Source organism: Epithele typhae, assembly GCF_022376455.1.
Source record: "Epithele typhae strain CBS 203.58 chromosome Unknown BXZ73scaffold_8, whole genome shotgun sequence".
Taxonomy (NCBI): Eukaryota; Fungi; Basidiomycota; class Agaricomycetes; order Polyporales; family Epitheliaceae; genus Epithele; species Epithele typhae.
Genome location: NW_025954199.1, coordinates 457394 through 479229, shown reverse-complemented (window position 1 = coordinate 479229; position 21836 = coordinate 457394). Strand labels below are relative to the sequence as shown.

The 21836-nt window shown below is 59.4% G+C and overlaps 8 protein-coding genes across 8 annotated transcripts; 3 read left to right on the top strand and 5 right to left on the bottom strand.

Annotated features, from left to right (window-relative positions):
- Positions 1-750: 750 nt before the first annotated feature.
- Positions 751-3243, bottom strand: BXZ73DRAFT_98677 (cytochrome P450; the record flags this gene model as incomplete). The annotated part of the gene is made up of 14 exons (XM_048027762.1): positions 751-911; positions 973-1001; positions 1056-1088; positions 1159-1256; positions 1316-1550; positions 1613-1642; positions 1706-1909; positions 1967-2033; positions 2086-2336; positions 2400-2572; positions 2623-2764; positions 2819-2910; positions 2971-3071; positions 3120-3243. The coding sequence occupies 14 exons, from the start codon at positions 3241-3243 to the stop codon at positions 751-753; spliced, it is 1740 nt and encodes a 579-aa protein (XP_047880694.1).
- Positions 3244-3988: 745 nt separating this feature from the next.
- BXZ73DRAFT_88546 (uncharacterized protein) lies at positions 3989-6869 on the bottom strand (the record flags this gene model as incomplete). The annotated part of the gene is made up of 11 exons (XM_048024993.1): positions 3989-4029; positions 4086-5110; positions 5211-5390; positions 5426-5662; positions 5712-5822; positions 5843-5850; positions 5908-5994; positions 6018-6286; positions 6369-6417; positions 6550-6620; positions 6689-6869. 11 exons carry the CDS (start codon positions 6867-6869, stop codon positions 3989-3991), a joined length of 2259 nt encoding a protein of 752 aa, XP_047880693.1.
- Positions 6870-7774: 905 nt separating this feature from the next.
- BXZ73DRAFT_98674 (uncharacterized protein) lies at positions 7775-10799 on the bottom strand (the record flags this gene model as incomplete). Its single annotated transcript, XM_048027761.1, has 4 exons — positions 7775-8298; positions 8357-9988; positions 10412-10513; positions 10574-10799. The coding sequence occupies 4 exons, from the start codon at positions 10797-10799 to the stop codon at positions 7775-7777; spliced, it is 2484 nt and encodes an 827-aa protein (XP_047880692.1).
- A 657-nt stretch (positions 10800-11456) lies between these two features.
- BXZ73DRAFT_98673 (uncharacterized protein) lies at positions 11457-12024 on the top strand (the record flags this gene model as incomplete). The annotated part of the gene is made up of 2 exons (XM_048027760.1): positions 11457-11494; positions 11547-12024. 2 exons carry the CDS (start codon positions 11457-11459, stop codon positions 12022-12024), a joined length of 516 nt encoding a protein of 171 aa, XP_047880691.1.
- A 436-nt stretch (positions 12025-12460) lies between these two features.
- BXZ73DRAFT_88544 (MBOAT-domain-containing protein) lies at positions 12461-14586 on the top strand (the record flags this gene model as incomplete). The annotated part of the gene is made up of 7 exons (XM_048024992.1): positions 12461-12825; positions 12879-12924; positions 13261-13549; positions 13618-14019; positions 14075-14108; positions 14157-14400; positions 14452-14586. The coding sequence occupies 7 exons, from the start codon at positions 12461-12463 to the stop codon at positions 14584-14586; spliced, it is 1515 nt and encodes a 504-aa protein (XP_047880690.1).
- An 841-nt stretch (positions 14587-15427) lies between these two features.
- Positions 15428-17066, bottom strand: BXZ73DRAFT_98671 (cellobiohydrolaseII; the record flags this gene model as incomplete). The annotated part of the gene is made up of 5 exons (XM_048027759.1): positions 15428-15858; positions 15939-16554; positions 16610-16784; positions 16844-16910; positions 16967-17066. 5 exons carry the CDS (start codon positions 17064-17066, stop codon positions 15428-15430), a joined length of 1389 nt encoding a protein of 462 aa, XP_047880689.1.
- Positions 17067-18331: 1265 nt separating this feature from the next.
- BXZ73DRAFT_98670 (uncharacterized protein) lies at positions 18332-18590 on the top strand (the record flags this gene model as incomplete). Its single annotated transcript, XM_048027758.1, has 2 exons — positions 18332-18387; positions 18443-18590. The coding sequence occupies 2 exons, from the start codon at positions 18332-18334 to the stop codon at positions 18588-18590; spliced, it is 204 nt and encodes a 67-aa protein (XP_047880688.1).
- A 756-nt stretch (positions 18591-19346) lies between these two features.
- Positions 19347-20597, bottom strand: BXZ73DRAFT_75376 (uncharacterized protein; the record flags this gene model as incomplete). Its single annotated transcript, XM_048022202.1, has 1 exon — positions 19347-20597. One exon carries the CDS (start codon positions 20595-20597, stop codon positions 19347-19349), a length of 1251 nt encoding a protein of 416 aa, XP_047880687.1.
- Between the last annotated feature and the right edge of the window lie 1239 nt (positions 20598-21836).

Genomic DNA, 21836 nt, shown 5'->3' with positions numbered 1-21836 from the left:
CGGATCCTCGCGCGAAAGACGATGCTGATATCCTTGAGTGCCGTTACCACGCGCTGCACCGTCCTTCGTCATGGGGGGAACAAAGAACTTTTATCTCGGACTTCATTCAATGAACCACCAGGTCCTCGACCTGAGGGTCCCGCGTGTCGTCCGCGGGGTCCGGACGCGCCTCAATTAAGACCACCGCCGGCCCACGGTTTCCCTTTCGGTTCGTCCCATGGGTGACGACCCGGAGACCCGCAGAGTCCGAGCAGACGGCGGTTAGTGAAGTGCGCCCGGGCAGAGAAGAGTAAGGAAATGCCATGGGGCAGTCCTGGATGGACCTCTGTGGATGCAGACGGTTCTGGAGGGCGTCGGTGGGTGTGGAACGGTCTGGGGAGTGGGCAGCACAACCCACGCGGTAAAGCCACCATGGTTCGTTGGGTGTAGGAGAATCTGGGAGCTTCTAGGGCGGACAAGGGCAGAAGTAGCGGCAGTCGCCCTCCGGACAGAGCCGCCGACGATCGTTCAGAAATTACGGCGGTAGAAAGGGTTTGCAGGAAGTAGACGATGGGACTCCCCAACGACCAGAAAAGCATTGGTATGGCGTCTCGAGCCGTACGCACCCACAACGAAGCCTCGGATACGCTCCCTTACAGGCTGTGAGCCGGCAAACCACAAGACCACCCCGCGAAATCCCTCTCACTACGAAGGTACTTAAGAGGTCCGGCATGAATTCATCATCATCATCAGCGAGACCCCTCTGCCGTACTACGCTTTCACCAAGCCAATCTTCAGCGGGAGCTCTGGCTTATCGCTCTCGTAGCCCAAGCTAGGGGACTGGATACCCGCCGAGCTCCACACAATAGGAACCGGAAGGTCTCGCGGGACCTCCAACGCGAAGTGCCGAACCAACGTGGACAAGACGACCTCTGCGGGGGCACCCAGGATGTTAGCATCGCGCCTGAAAGTGGAAACGGCCCCAACACGCACTCATCTCCATCTGCGAGAACTTGAAGCCACTGCGACGCTTCCGTCAGCGCACGTCACTCACTGGGCCGCGCTCGCACGCTCACATGCAGGACCGGCCGCCGCCGTTGGACGTCATCCTGCGCAGGCCACCGGGACGATTGTTGGATCAGCGCCGGGCACGGCTTCAGGGCCAGCGGCAGCACTCACAGGTGAGAGTATACGCCTGGAATCGGCGCGCTCATGACCGCGTCGGGCAGCGGGCTGAGCCACCGGTCCGGCTTCCATTCGTGCGCTTTCTGCAACTTCTACCTACGGGCGCAGGCCCGTTACATCGCACATATGTACTCAAACGAATGCGGGATACGTTCTTAGCTGTGTAGGCACACGCGCATATGTGACACATAGGGATAGAATGATAATAATAATAATAATAAAGCTTCCATTCGTGCGCGTCCGGGCCCCAGAGAGCAGGGTTGCGGTTCGAGCCCAGGATGCCGAAGTAGATCATGGTGCCTTTGGGGACGTGTATCTCACTTATGAGAGACCCGTCCGTCCCCTTGAGGGGCGTCCCCACGGGGAGAATGGTGTCTTTGAGGGTCCTGCATCGAGCCGATCAGCTCTTGTTGAGAAAAGTGGTGCGAGCCGCCGTAGCGATGCTTACACGCGCCCTAGTCCTACGAGCGGCGGGTACCTGATCAATCGTAGTGCATTCAGCAGTAGTGCGTAGACTCGAGTGTGTTGATACAGTACTCACACCCGGAGAGTCTCGCGACAGATGGCGTCGAGGTACGGCAGCCCCATCAACTCATCATAGGAAAGTCGTCCCCCATCTGCATTTTCGAGGGCATCTGTGACTTCCTTACGGAGGCGAGATTGCGCTTCGGGGTGCTCGGCCAAAATCCGGAGGGTACGCCCGAGAGCGCTGGAGGTGGTGTCCATCGCAGCCAGAACTAAAGCTCTAATTGACGGAGAATTAATTCAGTTGGCGTCCCTAGACGCCGGTTCAGCAACGTACGATAGCTGTGCGAGGACTTCTTCGTCTGGCAGACGGTCTTTCTCCGATGTCGCGAAGTTCGCTTGTACTAGAGGCAGGAAATCAGCAACACCGAAGTCCGAGCCACACAGGATGCGTACGCAGTTTGCTGACGATGTCTTTTCCCTCTCCGATCTGCTGCACTACGGCGTCGTCTCCTTGGGCAAACGCGGCCTTCTTGCCTTCGAAGATCGAACATGCAACCGTGTGCATCGAGTCAATGATTCGCTTGAGCTTCTGCACGCGCCAATGCGGGGTGTACTCTACGATCCAGCGTCGAATGCGTGGCGTGCCGATATTGATGAGCTGCGGCAGAAGTTGGCGGACAAGTATCATGGGGAAGAACGTCGGGCTGTGGATCGATTTGACGTCGTTAACCAAGAACGGACAGTGTCAAACAGAAGGTGGTACTGACGCGAAGCTCTTCATGTTCTCTGCGTAAGCGTTCGTAGAATCGGCCTCCAAGGAGTCAAATGAGTGACCCAAACCGCCTTGTCCGACCATCTCGAGCGCGGCGCGAGTAGTCCACCCAAGCATGTCGATCGTTCGCGGCCCATCGACGGTCATCTCTGCGAGCGTGTCGCGTAGCTATTGGATATCAGAATGCATGGATCATCGTCGCGGCGACGAACACACACCCGCTCCGTGATTCGGTAAAAGATTGGGAGCATGTGTCGCATGTGGTTGGTGGAAAACACAGGATTTAGGAGCTTGCGCTGTTGTTTGTGATGATCGCCGACGGTGGACAAGACGCTGGGCCCAAAGAGAAGCCTGTTGATGCTAAGGAGGAATCCTCAGTATACAGATTCCGGCGCACAAACCGCTCATACACACGCGAGAAATAGCGGAGATTCCTCGTAGACATTCTGACCTTTCAGGATGATATGATTGAGCGCTACGGGGTCGACGACATATAGCCACTTATTCTGGTATAGGAACGACGTTAGTTTGTCGTACCGTTCAAAAATGGAAGACCGTAAGCCCACTCCAAACGCGCCATCGATCTTGACGACCTGTCCATACTTGCCAGATGCCAGTTCAAGCTGATACTCCCATCCACGGCGACCCAAAAACTTGCGCAGATGACCTGCGAGGCTGCTTTAGGACGGATAGCTTTAGAGGCGAGGTCACACACCTGTGAGGAACCTGCGGGACGGAGGGGGTCCCTGAATGTTGGCAAAGACGCTACGCCGACGGAAAACGAGAGCCCAGAGGGCTAAACCAGCGGTGAGGGTCAGTGGGATGTAGACGTTCAGCATAGTTGGGGCTGGAGGAGGGACCGTATCGCCCTAGTCCCTCCCCAGGACTTTTAACAGAGTCGTTAAGCTCAACGTTCAGTACTCAGTGGGGGCATCTGTCCAAGTACACCCGGTCCGGTGACAACGAGAGATTTGTCCGGCGGACATCCCGGCCCGGGAGACTCCGCCGGAACTTCGACGCCAAGAGCATGTCGGTTGTGTGCGTGAAGAGCAGCAATAGAGTGTTGTTCATCCATCCCACTGTCGTCTTTGCCATGGCTTGGGAACAGCATCTCCTGGAGACATCGCCATAGAACCGCAACAGTGTCCACCGCTACGGAAATTGTAGCAGCAATGAACTCGTGGATAAATTTAGGGAGGGTGGAGGGCAGGGTTTCGACTCCGGGCGGTTGATAGTGCCAGTGCAATCTCTTCATGCAGATGACGCACCCCGGCGCATACACTTTCTGGACAACGATAATCATCCCGGGAGCACGATCACGTGAAGCGCACGACCACGCTCGTCCTCAGTAGTCTCCCACATGAGAGCACAAGAAGCGGAGAAAGAACGTAGTGGTTGACATACACCGAGAGATTAGAAGCTACGCTGGGATATTGGGATACGGAGTACTATGCTACGCTAGTGTCGGTGCCGTCGTTACAAATCCTTGAGAAGATCCACGTCGCCTATGATAGCTTACGGTATCGCCCCTCGTCACTACGTACACACAATCCAAGACATCCGTGCTTCGCATAGCTGTGCCGCCTAGCCGCGGCTGAGAACATATGTCCGGAGGTCTTGCCATCCTGCGAACCAGTGCACATCAGCAACCCCCTCTTCGCAGAGAACCAAAAGCACTCACCACCCCCAACGCGGCACATCACTTTCTTCGTCGTCCCGCGCCCGCCGGAGCGGTGCATCGTCGTCAGCTTGCAGGTGACCACCTTCCGGGCGACCGCGTTCGTGAACGCGTACTGCGCCCGCACCTCCTCGCCCTCCTTCGGCACCTGCCGCAGCGGCGGGTCCACCCGCTCGATCTTCAGCCCGTGCGGCACCGCGTTCACCACCGCCGCGACCCCGGTGTCGAGCGGGTCCCGGCCGTTGCCGGGCGTATACCAGTGTAGGGGCTCTCCGAGGAACTCATCGTCCAGCGGCGTCTCCGCCCCCGCCCGCGACCCGGGGCGCGACGCCGAGCCGGGTGTCCCGTCCCTGAACGACGACGGGGGAAGGCGTGGGCGAGGCGTCATCCGAAGCATACCCTCGGGCGTCGCCGCGCGGTTCGCGGACGCGCGGAAGGACATTGCGCTGTCGGGGCGGTAGGACATGGAGGTGCCCGGGCGGGAGGCGGAGGAGACGTGCACAGAGGGGATGGGGATCATCGACCGGCTCGGTGGGCGTGCGGGGAAGGTCTGGCCGGTAGGGGACATGGCACGCTGCGCAAGTGAGGTGGGACTGGTCTCCCCAGACATCGAGCGCAAGTGCTGCGAGGGGCCGGGAATGTAGCTTGGAGTCTTGGGACGTGTGCGCGGCGGGGACACGTGTGAGCCTCCAGGTGTGGTGGGGAGGCCAGGAGTGTGCGCACGGGAAGGGGAACGGTACAGAGAGGAGAAAGCGTTAGAGGATGGTGCAGTAGAGGCAGAAGATGTTACAGGGGACCAGGGTCGAGAAGAGGACATAGAACTGCGGGAGAGACTCCTTTGGTACAGCGCAGGGACGGGGGGTATTTCCTCTCCTGATGCTCGTGAGCGGCCGGAGATGGATGGTTGGCGAGAAGATGGCTTGATCGTCCCGCCAGCCTCGGCCTCCACCTTCGTCGAGCTGTTCCATGCTGGACGATTGGACTTGGCTGTATCGGCTCTCCGTGACGGCGACGAGTCAGGTGTGAGGCTCAGGGTGTGTTTATGGGAGGGGCGGTCGGGTGTGGTCGGCGTGGGAGGTGATCCGCCATTGAAGAAATGGAACATAGAGGCCCTGTGGCGCAGGGTACGCGAAGGTTCGGGTGTCCGCGAGGTGCGGGACTCTGGCCGGGACTGGGGTCATCTTGCCTGGGGCAGGAGACTTAGTGCCTGAGGTGCCGGCCTTGAGCTTCCGTGCAATCTTGCGGAAGGGGGATATGGAGCGGGATATCGTGTTGGCGGTACTTGGGGAGCGACCTTTCTTCTCACCGCTTGGGGGAGTCGCAAGGTAGCCGTTCTTGGAGACCGATGTCGTAGCGGACAGGCTTGATTCTCCCGAGCTGAGCGCCTATCGCTGCCCTGAAGGAAAAGTCTTCGTAGGTTGTCCATGTCATTGTCCGTCCTGGCTATTCGCTCCTTCAAGTTTCGCCAACGCTGGGTACACTCTGCGTGTCGTCGCAAACACTCGCCGTTCTTTGTAACACGGTCCTGGACTCCTTTGTCGATGATAGACAGGACCTTGGTGGTGGCGGGCATGTAATGTCTGCAGGACGGTTAACAGGATATTAGTGCACAGAGTGACGGCGACGTACTTCTTCTTCGCCTCGAAGGACTCCAGGAGCGTCATAAACGTCTCGTATGTGAGAGGCTTATCGGAGCGCACCGATGACGAAGCATTCGACGTAGCCACCGCATCGTCGACCCTCGTTTCTGCAGTTGCCACATGAAGTCCTGCATTTCTCGCACTCAAAACTCAAAAGCTTCTCCCGTCGAGCGAAGGCAACGCACCTGACATCGGTTGACAGCCTTCTCCAAGCTGGACATCATCCCGTCCGCCTGATCCGTCACCGTCCGGAAGACGGTCAACCACTTGTCCTCTTGAGCTCCTCCCTCAACACCTGAATCTCTTTCTGCAATGCATCCCAGTCCGCCATGAGCGACGCGTGGCCCCGGAGGATCGCGCTCTCCTCCTCGGTCAGCGAGTGTGCGACCGTCGGCGTCTTCTCCGACTGCGCGAGCAACGGCTCGAGCACATCGTTGATCGCCTTGATGCTCTTCGAGACCGCCTCGAACTTCTCGTCGAGGCTCACGAGCGACTGGTCGATCACGCCCGTCGCTGCTCCCGCGTCCTTCGAGCCCTGCGATTTGTGCCGCAGCTCCTGAATCTCTGCGCGCCGGCGAGCACGGCGAAATCAGCACCAGAAAAAACTGTATCGGTGCCACCGCAACCGCGCTTGCGGGCGACTCACCGAATATTCGCGTCTGGATGTCCGATATCGAGTAAGTGAGCTCCGTCATCTCCCCTGGATCATGGCGAGCCGGAGGTCTCTGCGCCACAAAGTCAGACAGCAAGCGCGGGTACGGGGGGAGTGAGAGCGAGGGAGCGCGTTGAGAGCGGGTTGCGGGGAAGGAGGAGCAGAGAAGGATGACATACTCGTGGCTTCGATGCTTTCCTTTGGTAGATATAAACGAGGCGCGATTTATCTTGACGGTTGCATCCTCTGATCCCACAAGCACGGGGTTCGCGTCAACCGGACACGTGCGGGTAGCACATATGAGGAAGGCATACCGTCATCCGCCCGGCTGAGGCGGCCGCTGGACGAGCTTGATGAGGACGCGCCGGAATTGGAGGGCGAGGGCGATGGTGGGATGGAAGGAGAGGGCGATGGTGGTACATGGGCGATGAAGCTGCTTCTGTTGGCGGAGAGAGATACTTGAAGGGCGAGAGGGCGAGAGGGTGAGGAAACCATAACAGGGGACAATGCGAGAGCGAGAGCGAGGAGCAGGAAGCGCGAGAGGAAAGAGAGACGGGCCGAGGGAGAGCGGGGACAGGGGGATCGGTCGAGGAAGGAGAGTCCGAGGTGACGAGCGTGGCTCAGAGGATCCGCCGAGTCAAGCTTTTGTCGCACAGGGTGGGGGGGTATACGCAACAAGCGGGCGGGGAGACGCGACGGATCCTCTGCTCGTCGTGGCCGGCAGCGCTCCGGGGACAAAAGGCGTTTCGGGAGTAGTCGTTGGTGGGTGAGATGGGAGGTCCTGCCGCCGTCGGTTCGCGCGCTTGCCCCGCGCCCTCGTCCTACTTATCGCCCAGCAGCCTTAATCAAGTCTTCGGTTGCACCGCTCAGCGATCGCGTGCATGCACTCTGGCTCTGCTGTGTCCCGTCTATACGCTCACTCTGAACCGCACCGGTGGTCATCTCAGCCAATGGCCGTGCGGCAAGGAGTAGAGTGAATGGACGCCATATACTCGCGCATCCCCAATGATGCAATTAATTATGTCCATGTCTCAGGATCTTGCACTTAGAATGACGCACCCAATTTCCTAGTAGTAAGCGCCGTCCTTGCGTCATAGGCACGATAGGCATTCTTGACATAACGTCCACATTAGACGCTCAACCTCAGTGGTTGTTCAGATTATCTCATTGCAATGCGTCGGCTGAGACTACTGTGGCATTAAGAAGCAGAATATACCAATATGAAAGGACAAAACAACCATCGTCAAGCGTCGGGGGCGGAGCTTACTCAACATCTATGGCCAAGGCAACGCGAAGATCGTCTCTTTTCGATACAGTCCAGGCACTGAGTACAGCAATACGGCAAAAACGGCAAAAAGGAAGCAAAAGCGAGCATACAAGCGACATCCAACGACTACTGCTTAGTCGACCTCCATCGGACTCGCTCCTTCTCCCGCCGTGCTCGCAGACCGCGGGTGCAGCCGCTCCATCTTGACCTCCTCCCAGTGCTGCTTGAGGCGGTTCCGCGCCTCCAGGCCAGCTTCCTGCAGCATGATCTGTCGCGACTGCCGCCAGAACCGCGGCTCCATCGACGTCGCCGCGCCCGCCGTCAGCCCGTGTATCGCGAACAGCTGCCGCGCCCACTGTTTCTGGCTTTCGCTCGGATCCATCGCCTTCGTCAGCTGTGGAGCCATGAGCGGGTGGTGGAAGAGCTCGGGGTAGTACCGCCCGCTGATGAGCGACAGCGACACGACGGCTTCTTGTCCTGGTCGGAGAATCGGCCGGAACTTGAGGCCTCGCGGTGGGTTTGGGAGGGGGTACGGTGTGGAGAGCACGGGATGGGAGAGCTGGTCGCTCAGATGCGGGCCTGTGTCCGTCTTCGGTGCAGCGCCTCCCGCGGCCGCGGCGGAGGTGGGGAGAGAGCCCGTTCCATTGGAGTCGGCAGCTGTGATGAGCGACAAGATCATCAGCAACCGGCGCAAAGAAGATCGTGGGACGCGTACCGGGACCCTCGCGCTCCTTCCCCTTCCCTTTGTCCGTCCCGTTGGCCGTCGCCGGAACCGGCTCCTCCCAGTCCTCGTCCACAAGCTCAAATACCGTCCCGCTCGCCCGGCACTCCCTCGTCGACGCCTGCCCCTCCGGCCCAGGGATGTCCACCACGAACAGGCCCTCCAGGCGCATGAACAGCCCCCTCTCGCCCGCTGCAGCGAATGGGTCAGCGATGCCGCCCATCGCCTCCATCGCCTCCAACGAGGACGGGGACGGATATGCGGGAGGGTAGATGAGGTCCGTTCCCTGGGGCGCGAACTGGCAGCGTGCGATCTTGAGCCGCACGAGCTCGTCAGTCCAGATCCGCTCTGTGCCCCACCACACGCCCTGGAAGCGCAACTGCACGACCGTCTGTGGCGCCGCGGCGGCGCGCGAGACTGTGCCGAGGACGCCGATGCTCTGTGCCTCAGAAACAGGACCGTCCGGACCCGAGATCTTGGAGGGCGAGGAGGCGTTCTGAGTCATGGACTGCTGAATGACCGAGTGGAGGGTTTGCGTGCCTGCCGGGAGAGGCGTGGAGAGTGGGTGCGTCGGAGTCGCGGACGCACTGGGGTTCCTCCGAGGGAGGGGGAGAGTCGGAGGTAGAAGGTTGAAAGTGCACTCCCATTGGTCCGTGGGGAGCCAGAACTGGGCGAGAGTCGATGCCATCTGGATCGCGAGGGTGTAAGGCAGCGCCGCACGCCGGAACTTCTCATAGTAATCGTCGGGGTCTTCCGGGCCCATAGGGTTGTACTGGATGACCATGTTCTCGAGCTCCGCGTCCATCTCGGGTATTGAGACCTTGTGCAAGAACGCCTCGAGCTCTTCCCGTATGCGGTCCAGGGTGGGTGTCGCAGGAGCATTCGCGAGGTATGGCAGCACCCCGTCGTCCGCGACGTGGTGAAAATGCGGGACTGAGATAAGTTTGAGCCTGTAAACATACCAGCATTTCGATCCGACTCCGGGGGCTTTTCCCTCCATTTGTTCGGGAGCCGTGGGAGGCGAATTGGCCGCGCCTAGAGCTGGGTTTCCCTCTGCAGCCTCCGTGTTCAGGTGCTCCGTGCTCGCATCTCCATCTGGTGAGCCCTTTGGGCTCTCGACCTTGAAATGAATTTCCTCGACCAAGCCCGGCCAGAAGCAGATGTCCTCGGTCGAATGTTGCCCGCGGATTGGAGCCGGCAAACTGCACCACACGAGCTCGCCCTTCCTGAACTGCCGGGGTCGCTGGAGATCATTGAAGTGGATTGCAGTCCGTATGTCTTGGTCGCGTTCGGGTACAACGAACTGCTCGGGGCCGGTCAATAAGGTCGCGGGCGGGCGCGGCTGGTCCCGGACTGAAGCATACGGTCGTGTTGGTGCCGGGCGTTGCTGCCGTTGCTGAGGTTCGCGGCGCGGGCGGGGTAGGCGCGAGGCTGAAGGTGTAGGGATGATGGAGCTAGAACGTCGGGTCGTCGCGAGGCCCATGGTGTCGGATATGATGCGCTGCGGCTGCTTCGTACAGTACTTGCACTTGCAGTTGCCCCGGTTCATGGTCGCGTCGGTCATGAGCCATAGTGCATGCGGGATGAACTCGTTCGTGGAACGAAACCTGTTGACGCTGGTGGATCCTGTGGTGTATCAGTTGCTGCACAGACAAAACACGGTGCCCCTAGCAAAATGTTCACCATGTCATGCGAGCCTCGAACAGAGTGAGAAGATAAGCGAGAGTAGCACATTCCACCTGCTTGTCTAACCACGCTCACGCGAGACGGCATTTGAACACAGTAATCATAAGGTAGATGCTTCGCGAAATCGCGAAGTTCCCATGGAACAGAGTCTATGCGCTTCCCCCGGCTCAGACAACACGCCCTTGACGCGTAGGCGTGAATTCCTCTCTGTTCTTGGCACCTTTCCCTACACGGGTACGAGCTCCGGACCATCATCCCAACACGCGTAAGCTGTATCCGCATTCCCCCGGGGCAACACGACCGATGGGCACATCTGAACGCGTGTATGCTGCCAAAGCGTGGTGCCATGATAAATAGACGTACCGCACAAATACGGGTCGTGTCTCGGTGCTTTCTCGGGGCCTTTGTTGTGGTCATACATATGGTATCCATGAGGGAAGTCTTTCAGGACGTATTTTGGTCCCTCTGCCCGCATAAACGTGCCGATGAGTGGAAGGACTTTGCGCGTGGCTTTTACTAACATACCGGCAAGTCCCATCCGGTTTGCAACCTCCCTGCCGACGTTTATCCTCCACATAAGCGCCAGACTTTCGTCGAGCGGAACAGGACGCATGAAGTTGACGCTCCCGTCGCGGTCAACAACCTTGGCCGTGTTCTTCGGGAGGAGGGACGGGTCTCCATCTGAGCGGGGAAATTCGATCCATGTCGGGTTGTCTGGAAGGCCGTAGTTTCCCGGGTGTCTTCTGGACATAAATCCTCCACAAAGAGGGGAAACAATGCGAACAAGGGGGGAAAGGGAGGGCTCAAGACAGCGTGTGCGCGTCGGGCGCGTCGAGCCGGGACATTGCTTGTTTGGCGCCTAATCAGAGGGGAGTGTATCATGTAAGCAGAACTACAAAAGCCGCCGGTCTGCTCCCTTCTGCTCCTGGGTTTTCTTCCTCCCTCCAAGTCCAATCCATCGCCATGTTGAACGTTGACTGCTCTTCACTTCTTGCTGCCTTGCTTCTTGTATTGCCGTCATTATCTACACCTCATGCGGAATGCTTTTCCACCGCTCTGGCGTTAAACTGGGCGGCGAAATCGTCTCGGGCTTCGTCAAGAAGTCTTCGTTCATCCTTCATCTCAGTCCACCTTCCTCTAAATCAGAGACAAAGGTGTGGATATTTTGGAGGATGGCACATTTCTCTATCGTATGTAACCGGATGTGTTCGTCCCAAAAATATAACTATCGCTTCAATGTTTCGAGTGACGAGTGATTGTAAGCAGCTCCTGCTGTTCCCGCTCAAACAAGGAGTAGTGGCACTTCATTGTAAGTTTCTTTGGGTCACTTTGGCGATCGCACTGTGGTCATTCGCCACAAACAACACAAAGAACTGCCGAGGTGTATATATCGCGTAACGGGACCAAAATGCGAGGGCTCCGTCTGCCCTTCGCACACAGTTACAGGTAAGCGTGTCTTGTGGTTCTTTATGCAACATCCTGACATCAAGACTGATAGTACCAAGATGGCCGCACCATGCACGCCGACTTCACTCTACCGCCCCCAAATGGCTGACGCAAAGATGGGCGAGCTCTTCCTGCCTGTCCATTTTCGTCTGAGCCCAACAAACTGGAACGAATTCAAGCTTGCAATCGAGACGGTACTCCGCGTGAAGTCCATCCCACTCGCGCATCTGTGCGTGACCAGTTGTCCGCCCACAGAGGACAAGGAATGCTGGAGGAGCGGAGTCCTGAGGTGCGAGTACGAGGAACTGTGGAGGCAAGACGACGAGTTTTGCAAGGCACTCATCATGCTGAACGTGCGGTCCGACTACCTCCGACTGGACTCGGAGGTGCTTTTGGAGGACCCGGCGGCGATCATTTGGGGGAAGCTGGCGAAGGCGAACGAATGCTACCGGGACGGTGCTCGTAATCCGACGTGGTGGGTGCTGTTGGGGGTTATCATGGCATTCGTGGGGTATTTGTTGGTGAGGTGAACGGTGTTGGTCGGGCTCGGGATGGGCTCGGCGGAGGACGGGTTTTACATGGTGTAGATTGGATCGAGACGATGTCGGACTGATGAAAGGGTGCGTTACAAAGCGACATGGCCGCAAGTGTGACTGAGAGAGCAACGAGCACGGCGGGGACAGGATGATTTGGCGAGATCGGACGGAAGAGGACGCGTCCGATGACGTAGGGGCGCTCGAGCACGCTCGCGCCGAGCTCGCCCGCGCCCTCCGCAGGTCGCCTTCATAAGCTTCCGCCTGACTGTGCCCTTGCCCCGTCTCTCCACCCACCATGGCTGCCCCGGCCGCTGCGTCCGACTCTTCTCACCCCGCAGCCGTCAACGGCTCCACCACCACGCCTGCGCCTGCGCCAGGCACCGTATATCTCTCCAAGCCCTACCGTTCCTCATCCAACAAGCTACGCGCCATGGTCACCTTCGCACCCCGCAAGTCCCATTTTGACATCGGAAATGAGGCCAGCTACACAAATCAGTTCCGCGGCTTCTTCACTCTCTTTTGGATCTCCCTCTTCCTCTTCATCGTCAGCACATACATTCGCAGCGTTGAACAGGCAGGCTCTCCCCTCAACCTCGAGTTCGCGACCATGATGTCGCGCGACGCCATGACCCTCGCGCTCTCCGACGCCGTTCTCGTCCTCAGCACAGGCATCTGTGTTCTTTTCGCCAAGGCCATCTCCACGGGTTGGATCAAGTACTACTGGCAAGGCATCCTCCTCCAGCATCTCTGGCAGGCCACGATGCTCGCTGTCGCCGTTACGTGGACGTTCAACAGGTGCGCTCACTCATAATTCGCTCGCTCGCTCGTTCTCACAGTGCCTCACGTAGGCAATGGCCTTGGGTCCAATCTGGGTTCCTTACCCTCCACTCGTTTGTGAGTACTGCTTTTTGCAATGACGCTTCCGCTATCACTGCGCGAAACCTCCCGGTCCCTGTCTCTACGTCCTACATCCTGTCTTCCGTCGCGACGCATCAAATTCCCCGGCCGCGCGGAGAACAATCACCCTTGCTTCTCGCTCGCCCATGGGCGTCTATTCGTCGTCGCGGTCCTGGAGAAGTTTCGCCGTGCGCGCCGCTTGCGGTGTCGGAAGCACATCGCGCGGTCGAGTGCGCGGGGGCGATGCCGAGATGCGATGCTATTGCGTCCAGGAGGCGCGGTCGCGCATGTTGCCATCACGCTGATCTCACTGACACGAATTCTATCTCCAAGGTCATGATGATGAAGGTACACTCATACCTCAGCGTCAATGGCGAGCTCGCATCCGTTGACAAGCGCGCCCGCGCGCTGCTCGGCCAGCTCAAACGGGCCGCCGAAGACGAGGGTGGATGGGATGCCGCGCTCCAGGCGGCTGAATCGGCAATGATCCAGCAGGAATCACCTGTGGAGATTGGTACCCCGGATGTTCCACTTGACATACCCGCTGGAAGTACCACGTCCTACGTCGACGTGCGCACTGTTGCCACCTTACGCCAGCGCCTCCTCGCGCACTCTGGCAAAGGTGATGTCTCCAAAGGACCGTTGGTGTCAGGACCTCCGGGACGCAAGCAATGGCAGTCGATGTTGTAGATATCGGGCCTCCCACTCCCTCAGAGATCCTCTCCAACCATCCCTCGGAGAAGATTGCGTCTCTCGCCAAGGCACACACCGAGCTCGAATATGAACTGACCGGATCCATCGAGGGCAAGGTTCGGTGGCCTCAAAATATCAGCTTTTACGACTTTGCATGGTATCAGCTGACGCCGACACTGGTTTATGAGCTCGAATATCCCCGCACACAGAGCATCCGCCCACTCTACGTCTTCGAGAAGTCGGTCGCATTCTTTGGGACGTTCGCTCTCCTGTACACAATGGTGGAAACATTCATCCTACCTCTTACGCCGACTCCGGAGCAGAGCTTTGCGCGCAGCTTGCTCGACCTCGCGATGCCGTTCATGATCTCGTACTTGCTACTCTTCTACATCATCTTCGGTATGTCCTACTGTATTTATGCAAGCTACTTTGTCGCTCAATCACGGACCTCCAGAATGCATCTGCAACGCCTTCGCTGAGCTCAGCTAGTAAGCGTTCATTCCTGCTTAGCGACCGTCATGGCTAATGTCATGCAGCTTCGCGGACCGTCAATTCTACGACGACTGGTGGAACTCGACGTCATGGGACGAGTTCTCACGCAAGTGGAACAAGCCGGTGCACACCTTCCTTCTCCGTCACGTCTACGCGTCATCCATCAGCAGCTACAAGCTTTCGCGACAAGGCGCCATGTTCTTCACGTTCTGCTTCAGTGCTCTTGCACATGAGCTTGTGATGGCCGTCGTGACGAAGAAGATACGCTTCTACCTCTTCATCCTACAGGTCAGTATTCATTCGCTCTCGAACGCGATCCATGGACTGAGCCGTAGACAGATTGCACAAATCCCTCTGATCGCCATCGGAAGGATCCCAGCCATTCGGAGAAACAAGCTCATGGGCAATATAGTGTTCTGGATTGGGCTCTACGCAGGCTTCCCTCTCTTATGCGTTGCGTACGTCGCGTACTAACGCGCACATATCCATTCTTCTTCCGGTCCCCCGGCCCCGCATCCACACTCCCTACTTTCTCGCCGAGCGCACATACCTCAGCTCGCCTGTAGTCACCACACATCACGATCATACATGACCAAAATGTCCGCGCACCCCTAGATTACCCGAGGCGTACACGTTCAATTGCTCGCGCTCCTCCTCGTGATTTATAACCCTCCGCTCTCGTGGTTTGGTTCTATTTATCGCATTTCAATACCCGGCCGGTCTACCTTACTGTATAATTCGCAGACGCCGTATTGTCAGATATCGGGCTGGCATATCTGCTAATTCGAGAATGCCGCTACCTACCTTACTGGTTCTCAGTGTGGGGAACGGCGTGCGCCCCTGGCTTCTTGGGTTGATGTGGGGTTCAAGAGAGTGGTGTGTCTCCTGCTTGTCTCTTGCCCATCTACAGCCCGAAGCCGTCGATGCAAACGTTGCGCTTGCCGACATGTCCTCCGTCAATGCTTCGGTCTCGCGTAGTCTCATCATTTTTCTGTCGGCGCGATGAGTAGCGTATGCGCCCAGCCGCCCGTTTTAGATGAGATGAAAAAAGACAGACGTCGAGCGACTGTTCGCCTCAAGACGGACTCGCCAGCTTACGAGGCGCTCAACAGGCGGTTCAGGATTGTGAACATCACCCTGCTTGGCACGGCGCTGTTCACATAGGCACCTTCGGGCTGACGGGTGGAGCGCCTGGGAGCGCGTAGCAGGGAGCGCAAGATCAGGAAAGAGAAACTAATATTTTGTGGGCGACAGCAATACAATACACATACACATAGCAGTACAACACACGCAGTGGCGACGCTCGCGCCCCCTTTCACAGCGACGGGTTCGCCTGCGAGACGAGCGTCTCGAAGTACGCCTGAAACCACGTCCCCGCCTCGGGCGCCGGCTGCGTCGCGTCCGAGAGCGAGCACGTCGAGTCGAACCGGGGCGAGGACGAGTTGCTCGTCCCGTCGGACTCCCCCCCGGGCTTCACCCACACGATCGCGTCGATGAGGCTCGACGGCGTGTCCGTCGTCGGCCGCATCCCGAACCCGGCGCCCTTGATGTTGCACCAATCGCCCCAGGCCTGGCGGAGGTTCTGCTGGCCGGCGCGGCCCTGGTCGACGATGAACTGCGCGGGGAACCCGGCGGAGGAGAGCATCGGCCCGAGCGCCTCGATGTACAGGAGCTCGTCGTAGTTCGGGTCGCCCTGCGTGATCGGGTCGGGGCTGGAGGCCTGGAGGGCGTTGTAGTTCGCGACGTCTGTTTGACGATAGGAAAGAGGGGGGGGACAGTGGGTTAGCGTCGCGCGTGAGCCTAGGACGGAAGAGACGCGGACGTACTCGTGGCGAGACCGCGGACGAACGGGGACGAGTTCGCGCTCTGGTACATCTCCGCGAAGAGCGTCGCCGCGGGCTGGATGTTCGCGGGCCAGCCGAGCCAGCCCGCGTGCCCGGCGTCCATGTACATGTACACGCCGACGGTCGCGAGCTGGTTGAGCGCGTAGGTGACGCACGCCTTGTACGTCGTCTCCGCGTTCGCGCACTTCTCCACGCTCAGGTTCGTCACCAAGTTCGCGAGCGAGTCCGGCTCGATCACGGCGACGACGCGCACGTCCGGGTGCTTCTCGATCTGCGCCACGATCTGGTCGATGTAGCCGTAGTAGTCCTGCTCGCCCCCGTCGGCGATCGAGAACTCGCCGTTGGACGCCTTCGCGGCGCAGTCGCGGTCCGGCAGGTCGTACACGACGATCGGCACGATCTGCTTCTGGCCCGAGCTCGCCTGCAGCGCCGTCGCGTTCGCGAGGAGGTCCCCGAGCGAGGGCACCTTGGCCACCGTGTCGAGCCAGGTGAAGGTGGGGATTTGCGCGACGCTCGCGGCCTTGGCGGCGAGGTCCGCGTCCGTCATGGCGGCGGCGGCGGCGGCGACCTCAGAGGAGTACAGCGGGCTCGGGTACATCTGGGAGCAAAGACGGTCAGCTCATGGGTCTAGATCGTCTGGGAGTGCTACTGACCTCGTAGCCGGCGAAGGGGTTGCCGGCAGCAGCAGTGGACGTGGACGTGGCGGAAGTGCTTGTCGCCGTTCCGGTGCTGGAACCGGTGGTGGTGCTGACGGAGGTAGTGCTGGTCGGGGTGACAGTGCTGGTCGAAGCGACAGTGCTGGTAGAGCCAGTCGTGGCAGAGCTCGGACTGCGAAGACAAGTGAGCCAGATGTTTCGGTGTCCGAGGACATGCAAGTAAATACTCACAGGCATTGCGAGTAGTAATCGTTGAGCACAGTGCAGACCGAACCAGAGACGCAGGTGGTGTCACCGGCTATAGATCAAAACAGTCAGCCGAAGACCCTGTATGTAGTACAATGTGAAACCTACTCCAACCGATCCCACCGCACTGGGCGTACACCGCAGACTGGGCATGGGACAGAGCGGGAAGGACAGAGAGGAGGGCGAGGAGTGTCGAGAACTTGGACATTTTTGTATCAGGTAGTGGGGCCAGCAACCTGAGTTCCAAGAGCCCCGCTCGCTGCAGTTATATACGGCATGAAGACACACTGCGCCGCCACGGACACCACAGCGAGCGAGCAAAATATCCGGGTATCACCCGACAAAGACAGGCGGAAAGACGTCGGGGGTGGTCATTTGGTGGGCACGACGCAGGCGAGAGCGGGTCATGACGGTCATGAGGTGGGAAGCGGCGGGAAACTCACCTACGCGGCTATCTCCCGCACGGGATGTGGGTAGCAACGGTACCTAAGGCTGAACGACGACGGCTGGCGCATCTGGCGACTTCGGTTCAAGTTCGGGGAGTGGCAGCCAAGAAAAACGCGGGTAGCCTTTCTCCGTCTTCGAATTCGTGTTAGCTCCACCTCTTCCCTGGGTTTTGCCAGCCCGAGCCTGCGCCATGCTCCCCGCTCTATAAATATTATGCTTTCCATCCACACTTGGGGCATAGGACCGCAGCATGATCTTCACAGAAGCCTGCACAAGTACCGACACGGGTCAGCAGGCAATCATTTTCAGCAGAATCCGTCCTGACCGAAAGAAACACGAAGCCTTGCATGAAACGCGCTGCTAGACTGCATCTGAACCTCCTGTCAACATGAAGGAGCTTACTTGTGCAACCGCGTTGTGATCAATTCATCGGGAATCTCCAGCAGAGACAAATACTACAAACAAGATGTGTTGTCAAGGAGAAAGAAGGTAGGCAATTGTTCATGGAAGAGTAGCTGGAAGTTGTCGCCACGAGCAGATAATGGAGCGTTAGCGCCTGTGCCTGTTTGGTCAACAACGCGTAAGCGCGCGTGGGAGATGAACGCCAGAGCACGTGACCGCGACGAGACAATGTCGCAGGTAGGCGCCGGGAAGGCTTTTGTTCGCCAGATGCGGCTGTCTGAACGCCGGCTGCAGGCTCTGTCCGTCTCTCCCATTGTCTGCCCAGTCTCGTTGTTGGGGCGTGCATAATGGCAGAACACCTCTCCGCGTCTGTCATTGTCCTCTGCTTATGCCCCTCGCCACTGGGCGCATATAATCACCCTCTGTGGCCGGCAGACTGGCCAGGATCATCTCCTCTCCCACCTCCACTCGGCGTGCTCTCACACTATCACATCGTCTGCGACGATTATCCTCTCTTTACTCTTGACACTCTCTTAATCCCCTCTCCGCACACGCCCCGACCCAGCCCCCACATCTCAACGTTCAACCACTACCACCACCGAACCACCCCTCATCCGATTCAGCATGTCCTCTCAGTTCGCTGTCGTCTCCTTCACCCCCTTCCCCCAGCAGCAGCGCCGGTGAGTCTCATCCATCTATTCCCGGAGCTGCATTCTGATCTGCCTGTCTTTCTAGCATGTCCGCTTCAAAGTACATTGAGCGTCGCATTATCTGCGCCTGGAAGGCCCTCAACCGCCGAAGCCGTCGCCACCGCCGCACCTCCGTCGTCCCCGAGGACTTCGTCATCCTCACCGGCCGCCGTCGCAGCGTCCGCTACGTCTGAGCTACAAGCCTCCACGTATTCACGCACCCCGTCCACGCCGAGGGCCCTTCGCCACCGTCGCCTATGCTCCTCCCATCGAACAATTCTCGACCATATTATGCGCTCCAAGTCTATCTATGCCCCCTTAACGCTTCAGTTCCACAGGCTGGACACGGACACACGTCACCTTATGCGCTTTACCCTCCACGATACCCTACCACATCACATACCGCCGCTCGCCGGCTAATCCCTCTCGGACTTGGATCTTCTCCGTATACCTCGGCATAGAGAGATACCACCCCCACACCTGTAGCGCATAAGTTAACGTCTACTTATCTCCTCGACCATGTCGGGCACACTGTATTATTTAACAGGGACATTATCGCTGTAGCTCTTCTGGGCCTTTTGTATCGTTAACAATCTAGTTCCGCGCCTCGAACTCATTGGACTGTGTCTGCATCAAATCGGGTGCGCACTGAATCGCCCGGCGACGTGGCCCATTCTTCACGAAAACAAGAAGGTGCGTCCCATTCTCGAAGGATACTTGACGGCGCTTGGGAGCTCAAAGCACGCGATCTAGCTATTGTGCTGCCATCTGACGACTCGTTGTTCTCATACAGAATTGGCAGTGAACGAACCCTCAGCCAAACGAAGACACCCGTCATTCTACGAAACAAGGACGGTTCTCCAGCGGTCCGACTTCCTCCCACCGAGGATACAATGCTACAAAGCCCCCATCCAAATGAGCCAAGTTTAGCTCGGCGATTCAAACCGCGTTCATCCCATGTAGGCGCGGGCCTGTGCCTCACCAGCACCCGGGCCCCCATCGAGCCTATCGAGCCACTCCCTTCGCGCGACCTCCTCCCAGTTCGCGTCCCACAACCGCGTGTCGGGCGGACGCGCACGACCGGGCGCGCGGCGGCGGCGCAGAGCGCGTCCAGCGCCTGCGTGACGCGCTGGTGCTGCCGGGTCGCGCGCGGGAAGCGGCCGTTGAGCGCCTGGCGCGCGGCGCGCGGCTGCAGCCGCACGCTGTCCAGCTTCGGGAACCCGAGCGGCGGCGAGGCGTCGCGTGCGCCTGCGGAGGTCGACGGGCGGGACGAGGTTCGGGGATCGATGTGGACGGTAATGAGCACGCGCGACGTCGCGGGGCAGGGAGAATGTGGAGCGCACGCACCAGGACCTGGCGAAGCCCGTCCGGGATGCGGTACACGTTCGAGAGCGGAGGTGGCTGAGGCGCGGCGCGCGCGCGAGCCACGGGAGGAGCTCCATCCCGGCGATGTGCGCCCACGGGAACGCGAGGTGCAGCCTCTCGAGGCGGGGCATCGCCGTCCCCTGTTCCTCGACGCCATCACCGTCTTCTTCCTGTTCTGCGTCCCGCGCGTCGTCCGGTCGTGCTCTCGCGCTGTAGTCCCCGCGCGTTCGCGGCACCTCGACGAACGGGTAGCTCCCGACGAGCGAGAGCTCGCGCAGCGCCGGAAACCGCGCGCACTCGACGCCGTACATGCTCGCGACGTCGACCCAGCCGTGGCAGTGCACGAATGTGAGCGTCTCGAGGTCGGGCGCCGCGAGCTGGAGCAGCGCGGACACGCTCTGCGTGTACGTCCGCGCGTCCCGGAACGCCGTCCCGGCGCGCGCGCAGTCCTTCAAATTATCCTTGTCCTCCTTGTGCGCCGGCCTGCTCTTGCGCCCGTCCCGGTTGGGCTCCACCGCCGTCGCCGCCGCGGAAGGCTCTGTGTCTGCATCCGCAGGCCAGAAGCGCCCCGAGCCCTCGACGACGCTCATGCAGAGGTGCCGGAGCCTGGGGACGTACGCGTCCGCCGCGCAGTCGCGCGCGAGTTGGGCGCGCAGGCGGTTCACCCGGAAGGGCGTCGCGGGGACGAGGACGACGGAGTGGAAGCGGGCGGCGCGCGCGAGGGCGTGGACGGGCCGCGAGACGAGGGAGAGGGCGCAGCCGGTGGGGCCGCCGTCGGTGCAGGCGAGGGTGAAGATGTCGTGGAGGAGCTCTACGGGGAGGTCGAGGAGGGGCATTGGGCGTCGGCGCTGGGCGGCTGCGGCGTGATATGCTCAGCACCGGAACAAGACGCGTGTCGTTCTCGTCCACCCACCCAGGTGCTTTTGTGCGACACGGGGGATGGTGGTGGTCTGGATGCAAGAGTCTTGTTACAAGACGCCGCAACACTCACATGCGCACGTGGATCGTACCGCCATTCATCGACATCACTGGATGGCGACAGTTGCTGGTGCTGAACGCCCAAAGCTCTCAGCAGTTTATTGTCTATCATCAGTCTTCCATACATGACAACTCGGGCAGCGGCGGCGACCCACCTTCTATGTAACTCTCCGCGCGGGTCGCCGCCAGCGCTCGACTGAGACCAAGCACCAGAGCCAACCCGGAGTCGTGACCGATCTTGGACTCCTCCGCATCGTGCTCACGTCGCAAGTATGCGTACATACATAACGGTGAGCATACAGATTAGCAGCGGTAAATGATACATAATATCTGCGCGCAAGCCGAGAGCATCCGGCGCTGCTCCGTCGACTTCCGTACTAAACATTCCCCAAGCCTAAGTATACTTCGCACTCTCGCACGCGAAGCTCCAGGTCCTGCCGGCTTCCGTGCCCTCTCACTGACCGAGCCACGGAAGCAGGATCCCGACGCCCTGCTTCAGCGCATTCCCGAGCCCATCCAAGTGCTCGCGCAACGACGCCACCAGTTTCTCCAGCGCGTACACGCGCTCGTTCGCGATCGTCAGGACCTGCCCGTTCTCCTCGACAATCCGGTGGAGCGTGCGCTCGAGGTCGCTGTGGCGCGCCCGCAGCTCCCGGTACTTCTCGGTCTGCTCGCCCTGAGCCGTGTTGCAGCGCTCCAGCTCCGCCTTACACGCTTCCAGCTGCGGCGCAAACGAATCTGTGAGTGCGGCGGGCGAATGAGGTGCACCGCACATGAGCGAGACTCACCTGTGTTTGGAGTTCCCGCGCTTGCTGGAGCTGAGCAGCGACGCGCTGGGCAGGAGGCACGCGTGTCAGAGAACGACGCGAGTTCAGCATAACACAAGGCCGCTACTCACATCGGTATCGGAGCGCTCAGCCGTCTCCAGCTGTACGTCGAGGATATTCTCGTTGACAGGCTGAAAAAATGCGTCCTCCTTGGGCGTGGCGCTGCGAACGGTGCTCTGCGTAGGGTCCATTGATATCCAAGACCCACCAACAGGTCGCACATGAATGGGCCACTGACCTGCCGGGGCAACTGTCGGAAATCAATGGATT